The sequence below is a fragment of the Brachypodium distachyon genome, chromosome 1 (assembly GCF_000005505.3).
Source record: "Brachypodium distachyon strain Bd21 chromosome 1, Brachypodium_distachyon_v3.0, whole genome shotgun sequence".
Taxonomy (NCBI): Eukaryota; Viridiplantae; Streptophyta; class Magnoliopsida; order Poales; family Poaceae; genus Brachypodium; species Brachypodium distachyon.
The window spans coordinates 40,544,710-40,557,038 of NC_016131.3; the positions used below are offsets into that span (position 1 = coordinate 40,544,710).

The window sequence follows — 12,329 nt, forward strand, 5'->3', positions numbered from 1 at the left end:
GTCGAACATGAAAGCTTTCTTCAAAGACGTCTAATCTCGTTTAGTCTTCTTCTTCTCCCGATCTTTTTTTCCCAGGGAAACACACGGCTTCGTTACTTAATAGACACAGGTACAATTGCATCATCCCAACGCTTAATCAGCCACAAATGTCTACCGTGTGAAAGAGAACTCTTGACTAAGGTATGAGCATCTATGTTAGAAGCCCGCCCTTAATGAGCAAAGATTACTTCATCGAACTCCCGTCTCCGAACGGTGATCTCTAGAAGGATTGCACTGTAAGCACACCGATTCCCGCCGAGAATGCCTTTAATTACTTCAGCAACTCAGAAGCAATGTAGAGCTTGCTGGCTTGAAGATCCTAGGCAAGAGACAAGGCCTAGCAGCACACCAGCGCCTCCAACTTTGGCAGATCAGTAATTGCCTCAAGCACCCGTGCCGAGGACCCCATACAGAGGCCATCACTATCTCAGTTTGGTAATGAAGCCATGAATCGTCACAGGTATAGGCGTCCATCGAGCCGACCTTTTCAAAAAAGCCCGAAAGCCCCATCGGGCTTGGCCCGTTTGTGCCGAGACCGGCCGGGCGGCCCGATTAGCAATTTTATTTTTCTTTTTTTAGATATAATACACTCCATCTCAACCCTTAAATAAATATTGGTAGGCCCAATACTGTCAACCTCCTGATCACTAGACCACGTTAGTTGTTGTGCCAAGTTACACCGCACAGGATTTTTGACCCAATTTCAGGCTGCCACGTGATAAAAAAGGCCGCATGCCTGCTTGGGCCGATCGTCTGAAGGGCGCTTTTTTCCAGGCCCGTCGGCTTCCGTGTCGGGCCGGCCAGATTGGGCTTTGGTGCCGCGCTTGGGCCACGAGCGGCCATTTGGGGCCGGGACGCCCGATGGCCACGTATAGTCACAGGGTTCTGATAAGTTTCGTCGTGGATCACCTTCTGGCATGCAGACCATATCTCGCCTAGAGCGTCAGCAGGATCTCAACAAACTTAGCATGTGTCACAGTTTCCATGAGATGAAAAACCCATTCTTTGGCATTAGGGCTCAGAGAAGCGCCCACATGCTCGCCCAACTGCTCATCCGCGAGAGCCCAAACACATCTTGACATGGAACACTCTATCAATGAATGGCGCCAGCCAGACCGAAAAATGGCGCAAACTAATGAATCAGCCATCGCCAGTCTCTCCTCCCGATCTTTATTTTGTTTATGTAAAAGAATCCACTTCTGCCCCTCATATGGCGTTCGGTGTATCGCCACATGGGAGGCGCCGGCGCAAACAATTCGCCACACCCCCAATACGTCGCCCCTAAATTTCGTTTGTCTTGCCGACAAGGGTGACCCTGCTGCTTTTCAGCTTCATCCGACGTCCCCGTTAGTCCTCCTCTGAGTAGGGAGCGCCGCTGGATGAATTGATGGGCCACACCGGCTTCTTTTTGGTTTCAGGGGACGGGCTTGGTCAGATTTTTGGCGCAGGCGTCCCGATAATGTTGATGTCCACGTGTATGAATGGGCTTTGCCCTGGGCCAAGTTCGCAGCCCATACGATGGAGAAAACGCAACAGCAAAGGGGAAAAACCCGATCTAGTCTGTGCGTTGCTTCGCCTGCCGCCGTCCCCTGCGCTTCATCTTCTTCCTCACCGAGCTCTCCTCATCTCCTCTCCACCATCGCCGATGGCCTGCTCAATGGGGACGCAGGAAGGTGCGCCGGCAAGGTCCACAGGATGCGCCGTCGATTCGCGCGGGTGGGGGCGGTGGAGTGCAGCGGCGAGGCATGGTGGCGCGCGGGCCTGATCAACGCGAGACACAGGAGGGTGTGGCGGAGTGGTCCACAGGGCGCGGCCGCGATTCGCCCGTGGGGGTAGTGTAGCTATTGGTCGACCAACCACGCTCCGCCTTGGCCCTGCCTACAATAGTTGTTCACCTCTTGCACTCCTCTGCCGACCACTTCCACCCAAGACGTTTCCCAGGTTTGACTCTCTCCCTTTCTCCACAGAAGATTTTTTGATTATTTGCTCCAGGTTCTCCATCTCCTGCACAGATGGTGTTTGATGATTTGCCCCAAAGATTTGCTTTGAAGAAGACATGTTGAACTAGGTTTCCCTCTGCAAGTAGGTACAGTGAGTTCAAGATTTCCTGTGTTTTCTATTCTTTGGTTATTTTATACTCCCTCCATTTCACAAAGAATGGCACGCACGCATTTCAAAATTTTGCTTTGACCAACAATTAGACTAACTATTAGACTAATGATTTGAGATTTATCTGTTACAAAAATTATATCATTGGATTCCTATTTTAAAAACCTTTCCAACGATATTAAATTTGTAACATATAATCTACATGCAATTGGTCTAATCGTTGGTCAAAGTTCGACCTTGGAAAGCGTGGGCGTCATTTTTTGTAAAAAGGAGGGAGTATTGGCAAAGGTGTTAGTCAGTTTTTGTTTCAGGTCATTTTGGTAGATAATGGTGGCAAAATACAAAAATCAGACATGAGATTGTTCCGGTGGGTAAGAAGGCAGCTCTGAAACTCTTTTGCTCCCTGTTCATGTTGGGTGTGAACTAAGAACAATTCAACATTTAGTTTTTCTTCATGATACAGTGAAGTACAAATTGTAATTCAAATGATACAATCATATATATCGTGTATTGCTTTGTTCCATCAGTTCGTTTGTTGTCGCGGGTCATTATGGTAGATAATGGTAACAAAATACAAAAATCAGATATGAGATTGTTCCGGTGCATACGAAGGTAAGAGGCAACTCTGAAGCTATTTTGCTCCCTGTTCATGTTGGTTGTGAACCAAGAACAATTCAATTTTTAGTTTTTCTTCATAGTACATACAGTGAAGTAGAATTTTTTTTTACTGCAAGTAGAAAACTTAATTGGAATGATACGATCATATATATCGTGTACTGCTTTGTTCCATCAGTGCGCTTGTTGTCGCAGGTAACATAAAAGTGAGAAACCGCCAGGTATTGTCTATCAACCAATCTGAACGTTGTTGCACTGCCAAGTATTGACTTTCTTATTTTACTCCATCTTTTCATCTTGGATATGTGCTATTATCTCATGAGTTATGACCTAATGACCTACTCTTCTTAGATATATACTATTTTATACTCAAATAATATATGCTCGAGGTGCACAACAAGGTGTTCTTCTGTGTTTTACCCGCTACCTTCCCGCAGTTGCTAATTGGTTTATATCTGCAGGACATGAAAGCTTTCATAAGGTCAGATTATTTTTATGAAAGACGTGTCATACTGTAGCATACTGTTCTCATGTGTTATTTACCACTCTTGTTGCAGTTGTTGTTTATCACATTTGTAGTAGATCTGAAGAGCTAGCAGATCATTTCGGTTACATAATTCATATGGACAAAGATGAATTTGCTTGTTGTTTCGGAATCACCTTGCATTGCCAATTGGTTTCATTCACTACTTTGCTAAAATATAACGTAGTAAGCTGTCTTTCTTCTCTATGGTTTCAATCATCTCCCAGAAATAGTTATAATAAAATTTTGCAGGTGACACCAAGAGCTGTTGAAACTTTTGAAGCAAAACACATGCTTTGTTTGGTGGCGTTAATTTCTGAACTATATAAGTGATCTACTCTCTATTATCTAGATGAAAATTGCAGTTTAGTCACACGACTTATTATATGGCATATATACAGGTATGTCTAACACTATTCAAGAGCTCAGATTATGTTTCCTATTCTAAATAAAACAGTTCTTATACCATTTTTCTCTAATTGTTGCTCATCAGGTTTTATTTTAATTAAATATTGTTTTGTAGAATTGTAGCCTTTTATTTCATCATTATATTGACCAAATTTTTATCGATCGTCCCCAAATTACGTACTCCAAGTCCGGGCATCATCTAGTTATATAATAACTTCAGTACAATATATCATTTTGTGCCTCGCACACACATAGTACATAATGGTCCTCCACTAGCAAGTACCATCTGGACTCACATTGTAGGTACATGACACTACTTGCCATACCAACTTTCACTGCACGCACTACTGGTTGCGACACAGTTGGACACTCCATTACATTACTGCACGTAGTATACATGATGTAAAGCACAATAATATAATACAGGTACAACAATTGCGACAGGTCACACAGTACCCGTACCGAGAGTTTGCACCAAAACACGCACGCGCGTCACGTGCGTTTCAACTTTCCTTCTACATGGATGCACGTGTGCCTGATCCCTGGTCGGCGGCCCGGACCCAAATGATGCTGAGCTTGGTGAGGAAGTGGCACACAGCCACATCCCCTGGCTTGACGCTGTGCAGCTCGAAGAACGGGTTCTTCGGGCTCCACTGCGACGTGTCGAGGTGGCACACGGCGAGAGCTTCCATCTCTGCCGGCTGCGAGGCGGCTCCACCCTCCTCGCTGGGCTCCAGCTGCAGCGTCACCATGTAGGCCGCCGTCGGGTTGGCTGTGTGGCAGTAGTACACGGCGTACGGGTACGTCAGGTCATGGCATGTCACGATCTCCTCTGACTCGCCGGAGACTTTCCGCAAGGCGGTGACGTTGTACCTGCTGCGCAGCGCTGACGTGCCTGGGGCTTCGACTGGCAGATTGGCAGCTGAGAACGCGCGGATGTCCTGGGTCCCGAGAAGCGACGCCGGGACGTCCGCGAGGGACTCAAGGGAGGTGGCGCAGCGTGCGGCCTGGCCCGGGAGCGTTCGTGGGTGTTCGCATGTGTCCAGTGTCCACCGGATCTCCCTTCTCATCGCGAGTGACGCCGGGGCGAACATCGCAATGATGTCGGCGAGGCGTGAAGTGGAGAACGGGATGGAGCTCGCAACGTGGCGGGGAAGGAACATCGGCAGAGAGGTTGTCGGTGGGATGGTCGGCGTGATCATGGAACCCGGCCGCAGCATGTTGTGGAAGAAAAACACGTCTGCCTGCTGCTGCCTTCTGTTCCTGTGCGTGTGGGCGTCGACCTGATGGTGGTGATGGTGGCTTTCCCCTCCTGTTACTGCAACAGCACGTAATGTTGATCTAAACGCATGGACGGAGTAACTGGTAAGCATTGATTAATATGTATCTGCAGTATCTTCATTGGATATTTAAATAACTTAAATAGCATTTTTCTTTTGCACACTTTTGTTATCTTGTATCTCCACGAGACTATGTGCCTTTCTTAGTTATATAGTACAATATTATGGCATCTTGGTTATACAGGTTGGTCATCTAATTTTATTAACTAGCTAGAGATGTTAACCGCACTATGAAAACCAGTAAATTAAATTGACATGGGAATTATAAAAAATGCTTACCTTTGCTTGATGTACTTCCATCTAGTTTGTGGAGTAGGTTGCCAAAGATGGAGCGCTTATTTTTACCCTCTATATGTGTTCCATATCTCATGAAAACTTTCTTCCGATCCTCTTTATGTTCGGTCCCATATGACATGGTAGCTTTATTTGGATCCACTTCATCATGTTCTGCCTCATATGACATTGTTGGATCTTCTTCTTGCTCTGCCCCATATGACATTGTTGGATCTTCTTCTTGCTCTGCCCCATATGACATTGTTGGATCTTCTTCTTGCTCTGCCCCATATGACATTGTAGCTTTATTTGGATCATCTTCATCATTTTCTGCCCCATATGACATTGTTGCTTTATTTGGATCATCTTCATCATGTTCTGCCCCATATGACATTGTAACTTTATTTGGATCCTCTTCATCTTGCTTCAATAAATGTTCATCTTTGCCTTCATCTAACACATATGACACAGAGACTTCCTTTAGCTTTCCTTCTTGTTCTATTCCATATGGCACAGATATTTTAGTTAGACTCTTTTCTTGTTCTGCCCTATATAAATACGGCCCACCTTCTACTCCGTATGACACAGAGATTTCCTTTAGAATACCCTCGCCTTTGACCCCATTTGACACTGAGACTTCTTTTAAATCCTTTTCACCTTCTACCCCATAAGACACAGAGACTTCTTTTAAATCCTTTTTACCTTCAACTCCGTAAGACACTGAGACTTCTTTTAAATTCTTTTCACCTTCTACACCATAAGACACTGAAACTTCTTTCAAATCATTTTCACCTTCTAACCCATATGACACCGAGATTTCCTTTAGAACCTTTGCATCTTTTGATCCATGTGACACAGACACTTCCTTTAGATTTTCTCCTATGTGTGGTTTATGTGCTGCAATGATCTTCTTTGGGTTTAATGAAACTTTCTTTAAACTCTTTTCACCTTTTAACCCATATGACACTGAGACTTCCTTCAGATCCTCGGCATCTTTTGATCCATATGATACCGACACTTCCTTTAAATTTTCCTCCACTTTTTGTCTAAGTGCTGCAACGATTTTTTCTAATTCCCCTCTATATTGTGACCGATGTGTCATTGATAGTTTTTTCAAATTATTAGGGAATTTCTGCTTAGGCACTATTATCCCCTTCTTTAGATCTACTTTACCTTGGGATCCATATGACACAGATACCTCCTTTAAGCCCTCTTCAACTGGAGATGCAACATGAACATGGCCAGCTTCTGACTTGACCCCCTCATAATCATGTCCAATTTTCCGCACTTCATTGAAAAACTTAAGGTTACCAGAACCAATAGCCGTGCTGTCTCGGGAGCCACGCACTAATGCACATATGGCGAACAAAATGTAGATAATACTTATCAGTAGGTTAGTGGTGAAGACAGGTTGCATAAAATGAACTTCTCAAGGCAGTCAAAGCATGCATGGGGCAACCAACAGATAGTTTTTTTGTGCATAATTAATATGCTCAAATCACACAAAATGCGTTATATTGAGATTTTTGTGCACATACATTAGTCATCATCAGAAACGAAGCAAACCATTTTAAGCTTGCAGCACGCAAGAAAAGTAGACGGAAGAAATCATTTGATTTCCATGGGTACAAAAGGGCTTGCTAGGTAATTTTAGACACTATGTTTACTTATTGATTGTGTGCATCGTTTAATGCAGGGACCGGGATTATTCCTCTTTTTGAAAAAAACTTACTTCTCTAGACATATATTGTTTTTCGGAAAGTAGGGAGTACCCTTGCTCTAACGTTATTAACTTCTGGGAAAAAAAGTCTACTTTGAGTCTTCAACTGAGCTTCTGTTTTTTTCCACCCTGCCTTGTGGAACAGTGGAAGAGAGGCATTTTGTTCAAAGAGAGGACGGGAGGGAGTGAGATCTTAACCTGCAAGAGGTATTAGCTGGTCGAGTATGGCTTGGGGTATGGGAGTATCGGGAAGCACGCTTTGCCAATACCCCACTGCATTCTCGGATTTCTTAGCTCTGCTTCCTCCGGCTCCAACAACCTGCAATCACCATTGAAATTAGTGCATTCAGTGGAACGTGGGTTAAAATAAACTCCATGCTCTAGACTCATTTGCACGATTATTAGTGCAATTCACGGAATGTACGTACTCGGGTCGATCATGTCCAACTTGGGCAAGAATAAACTAATGCAAGGCACTTACCAGAAGGAGTGAGATGAGTGGCACAAGGACATCCATGTTATGCATTTGCATGTGAAACCGCCTATTTATACACCCAGATGGAGATGGTACGACGGTACGTGTAATCGTACAGGCCACCTGCAAAACATAGCACAAAACAGAATGCATGGGTCTGGTATGACGTTGATGCAGTATCTGCCACGGTTTCTCTCTAATAAACAATACACCACGAGGAACTTGCTCTTCATTGTTTAACCTGTAATAATTAACTGGGTGATCACATTCGGTAAGATCTGATAACAGACATCACAGGCGTACACAGGTATATAGACAACGGTTTTGCTAGTTGAGGAATAATTATTTCTAAGACAACACTAAGAACTATATGATCTATCCATTCTGATTTGTGCAAGTACAATTAAGAGGGCTGAGAAGGTTTTCATCCAAATATAGGCTCTGAAATAACTTTCAATCAACTAACAACTTGCCATTCCCAACAGACACCAAAGTAAAAAAGAGGTTGTGACAGGTTCTATGGTAGTGAATTCCATTTTTACCCTCAAGTTCTAGTTTTTGACAGCTTTGCCTCCATTCAGTGAGCTTTCCATTTTTTTTTACCTCATTTAGCAAATAATTACAACAGATGACCCCATTTAACATTATTTTTACTAATTGGAATTTACTCAAAAGTGAAAAACGGAAATTGCATTTAAGCTTTTACAGCTAAGACTGGGTAGTACAACACCTGCGTGTTGCAAAGAAACCAAGAATTAATCTTCCAGCCAAAACCAAGAGAAGGAAGCAAGAGAAATCCAATCCAAGGCATGAATGGATGGATTGGGGGCACACCATCTGAAGAAGACGACCCAGTTGTAGGCGGAGAAGTAGAGCCTCGCGACGAAGCTCCGTCCCAACGGGCACCGCCATTTGCAGGAGCTTCATGGATCAGGAGAGACAGAGGAAGAAGAAGATGACGACGACGGATGCAGAGTTGGATTAGGAGAGGAGGAGGAATCGGAGTCAGATGCAATCAAAACCATTAATATTCCTCCTAGACTTGCAGGCTTTTGATGGATCGGATCGAGAATTGGATGGATTAGGTTGGCTTTTGCAAGGCCATGAGACGACCCAGGACCGAGGCCCGTTGGCGATCAACAACCGCCTCAGGTTAGGTAGCATTGACGGCGATTGGGTGGAACTAGATGGCACGATCCACTTGTCGGAACATAAGTGATTCAAGTTAAAAGCTCAAATAGGGTCAAAAAAGGAAATCCCACTAAATTGGGTCAATGCTGTCAAAAAAATTGGATTTGTTGGCTTTGTTTAGTGTCCGCTAGTTGGGCTGAACAGGATTAGGTTTTATTTGTGTGACAAAATAATTTGGTTGTAATTTATGTTGCTTGGATATGAGCTGGAATTTTAGAAACTCTTAAGAAAACACATGGAAAAAATATCCTTGCTCTGTAGGAAGCTCTACACTCATTCTCCTATGCTGCATCACTGCCTAATCTTAGCAGCAGTCACGGCGAGCAAAAAAAAATAACAACAATGATATTAGGAAAATTATAGCCAGTTAAAACCACCATGCAATTGGAACAACTATAGTTGCAATCACTGTGCAACTGAAAAGTATACAAAGTTACGGGGTACCTCCAAGAAGCTCAGCAAGTGCCCGGAGTACACGCCGAACGTGCATTTCTCGGGGTTGAGCTTGAGCTTGATCCTGCGGAGGTTGTCGAACGTCTCCTGCGGGTCGTCGATGAGCGAATCGCCGCACCTAGACTTGATGACGATGTCATCCATGTAGGCCTCTATGTTGCGGCCTAGATAGGGTCCCAGACACTCGCGTATGGCACGCTAAAACGTCGAGCTCGCGTTCTTCAACCCGAAAGGCATGCATGTATAACAGTAGCAGCCTGTCAGGGTGATGAACGTTGCCTTTTCCTCGTCCTCGCGACCGCCATCTTAATCTGATGGTAGTCGGAGAAAGCCTCCAACAAGCACAACAAGTCACAATCTGTTGTGGAGTCTACAATTTGATCAATGCGAGGTACAGGGAATGAGTCCTTAGGGCATGCAAGATTAAGATCAGTGAAATCTGCACACATGCGCAACTTATTTTCACCCTTAGGAACTACAACAGGGTTAGCTAACCACGTGGGATACAACACTTCCTTGATTGCCCCAGCATTCTTGAGTTTCTCCACTTCTTGCCTGATGAAGTCATTCCGTTCTTGTGTTTGCCGGCGTACCTTCTGCTTGACGGGGCGGGCCTGCGGGCGCACCGCCAACCGATGCTCAATCACCTCCCTAGGGACCTCGGGAAGGTCCGACGGTTCCCAGGCGAACACGTCGGAGTTTTCCCGGAGGAAGGTGATGAGGGCACTTTCCTATTTATCATTGAGGCTCGCACCAATGGGGACGGTGCGTGGCTCGTTGTCGGCTTGCAGGGACACCTTCTTGACCTTGGTGCTCTCCTCCTTCAGCTTCTTGCTCTTGCTCAAGTGCGGGCCAGAGCTGGTGCTGCCCCCGGCAACCTGCCCGGGGGCAGCTCACGCCTTCTTCTGTGCGGGCTGTTCGCCCGCCAGCGAGTCCTCGCTCCCGGCAACGTCAACGTCGCCCGGGTCGGCCACAGCGGAGGTCTTGATGACCTCGCCCACGCACCAAGCTACGTCCTTCAGGTCGCACTTGATGGAGAGTACGCCATACGTTGACGGCATCTACATCATGCCGTAGGCGCAATGAGTCGCCGCCATGAACTTGATCATTGCAGGCCGATCAATGATCCCGTTGTACGGTAACGGGGTGTGAGCTACGTCAAAGACGATATGCTCAATCCGGAACGCTTCTCGGGACCCGAAAGTCACTGGCAGCGTGATTCGCCCCATGGGCTGCGCCACTCCGAGGTTGATCCCCGGAACGGGTCGGTGAGCTTCATCTGCTCTAGCGGCAGCTGAAGCTTCTCCACCAGCTTGGCGGACAGGAGGTTCAGGCTTGTTCCGTTGTCCACCAGGACCTTGGTCACCGTCACATTGTTGATGATTGGTGAGACCACGAGGGGCAGGACCCCTGACACCAGATGGCAAATGGGGTGATCGTCGGAGTTGAAGGTGATCGGCACATGTGACCACCTCAATGGCTGTTGCGCGTCCACGCTGGGGTGGAGGGCGCACACCTCACGGGCGAGCCGCTTCACCGCAGCGTGAGATGTGAGAGCATAAGCTCCCCCATGGATGCAGGCGACGTCGCAAGGCTCTTGGAAGCCGGGCTCGTCGACGTTGTCACTGTAGTCGTCATCGTGCTGATCGCCAACACGAGCCTTGTCGCGTCCCCAGGGAGGCCGATCCTTGCCACCACAGCCTCGACCGCAACCTCCCGAGGACTCCCCTTTGTCGCCGCTAGCGGCGCCGCCACAGCCTGCTCGTTGCAGGGGTTGTTCGGGCACTCGCGGGAGAGATGCCCGATGTTGCCGCAGTTGAAGCAGACCCCGGCAGCTCGACGCTCCTCGTGGCGTTGCTCGCGCTTCTCCTTGATGTTTTGTAGGATCCGACAATCCTACGCGTCTTGCATGGCGTTGGCGTGAATGGGGCATCGAGGGGCTGTTGCCGGCTTGCTACCCGATGCGTCGGCCGACGCGGCCTTCTTCGTAGGCCTTGGTGGAGCCCCCGGCTCCGCGGTAAGCACTTGCATCCCGCCGCGCTTCCAAGAGCCCTTCTTCTGGAAGCCCTCAGGTTCAGGCGCCCTTCCTCGGCCATCGCGCAGTTGTGCGCGAGGGCGTACAGATCCCTAGTAGTCCGAATCCGATGCGTGTTCAACTTCTCGCGCATCTTTGGATCACGGACGTTGATGGCGTAGGTGTTGATGATGGCAGCCGCTTCTGCCTCGGGGATGGAGTAGGAGATGTTGGAGAATCGGTTGGTGAAGTCCCGCAACGTCTCACCCGGCTTTTGCACAACGTTTGTGCAGCTCAGCCATGGTTCCCGGGCATTTGTATCCGCCCTGGAACGCGTTCACGAACTGCTCGCGCAACTCCGCCCACGAAGTGATGGACTCGGCGGGCAAGTTCAGCAACCAGGTCCTCGCAGATCCCTTCAGGACCATCGGGAACCACCAATGGCATGCATGCAGAACGTGCAGGTCAGGAGGAAGTCCTTGGGATTCACGGTCCCGTCATAGGTATCAAGCGCAGGCGCCTGGAACTTGCGGGGCTATGTCACCCGGCGCAGCTTGCGGGTAAACGCGTCGCAGCCATCGTCAACACCGAGCGGAGCGTCTCCTTGCTCCTCGGCCTGATTTTGCTCAAACTCGCGCTGGCGCCGGCGTTGCAGTCGCTGACGCAGGTCTTCTCCTCGTCAGGCGTTCAGGACGCCCCGGGCGTCGATCGGCGTGACGGTCGGTGACGAATCAACCGAGTAGTTACCAGGATCAACGTTGATCTGCTCCACGGTGGGCGGGGTGCGCGGGCCGAAGGCGCGGGTCGGATCCCCATGCCCCGGGTCCTGGCCTCGCCCCGAACCGAGCCCGCGGCTCGTTCCCGCTCGGCGCTCCATGCATCCTGCGCCGGCGTGCCTTGTGGCGGCTCATAGCGCACCAAGACACGCGCGGCCACGATGGCCTCTGCTCGCGTATGGGCAGGAGGCGGTGGGTGTCCCAACCCATTGTCGTCCGCCTGATCTCCTTGGCCCCCCGTCGAGAGGGTAGAGATCCGGAGGGCGTCGCGTGCGACGCAGAAAGGTTGTGGAGCAAATGGTGCTGCTCCCTATCCACCTGCGAGTGGCCTCGCGGGTTGACACGACGGACGACGGCGTCGTTCGTGCGGATGGCCCTGGCGCTGGGGGCTGC

The 12,329-nt window shown here is 48.3% G+C and overlaps 1 protein-coding gene and 1 long non-coding RNA gene across 5 annotated transcripts; one reads left to right on the top strand and one right to left on the bottom strand.

Annotated features, from left to right (window-relative positions):
* The first annotated feature begins 1,551 nt into the window (after window positions 1-1,551).
* On the top strand, window positions 1,552-7,513 carry LOC112270198. 2 transcript variants are annotated; one of them, XR_002962586.1, is made up of 3 exons: window positions 1,552-3,687; window positions 4,139-5,059; window positions 7,173-7,513. It is a non-coding gene; the product is annotated as an uncharacterized LOC112270198 (long non-coding RNA). The 2 variants fall into 2 exon arrangements; XR_002962585.1 differs by lacking the exon at window positions 7,173-7,513 and having other exon boundaries at window positions 1,553-3,687; window positions 4,139-5,213.
* On the bottom strand, window positions 3,868-8,429 carry LOC100844634 (BURP domain-containing protein 11). Of its 3 annotated transcripts, XM_010229438.3 has the most exons (6): window positions 8,337-8,429; window positions 7,509-7,625; window positions 7,226-7,346; window positions 6,481-6,654; window positions 5,314-5,760; window positions 3,868-5,012 (listed from the first exon to the last, which is right to left on the bottom strand). In XM_010229438.3, the coding sequence occupies exons 1-6, from the start codon at window positions 8,427-8,429 to the stop codon at window positions 4,210-4,212; spliced, it is 1,755 nt and encodes a 584-aa protein (XP_010227740.1). In that variant the 3' UTR covers window positions 3,868-4,209. The 3 variants fall into 3 exon arrangements, with proteins under 3 accessions (XP_010227740.1, XP_014753047.1, XP_010227739.1); XM_014897561.2 differs by lacking the exon at window positions 6,481-6,654; XM_010229437.3 differs by having other exon boundaries at window positions 5,314-6,654.
* Window positions 8,430-12,329: the final 3,900 nt, after the last annotated feature.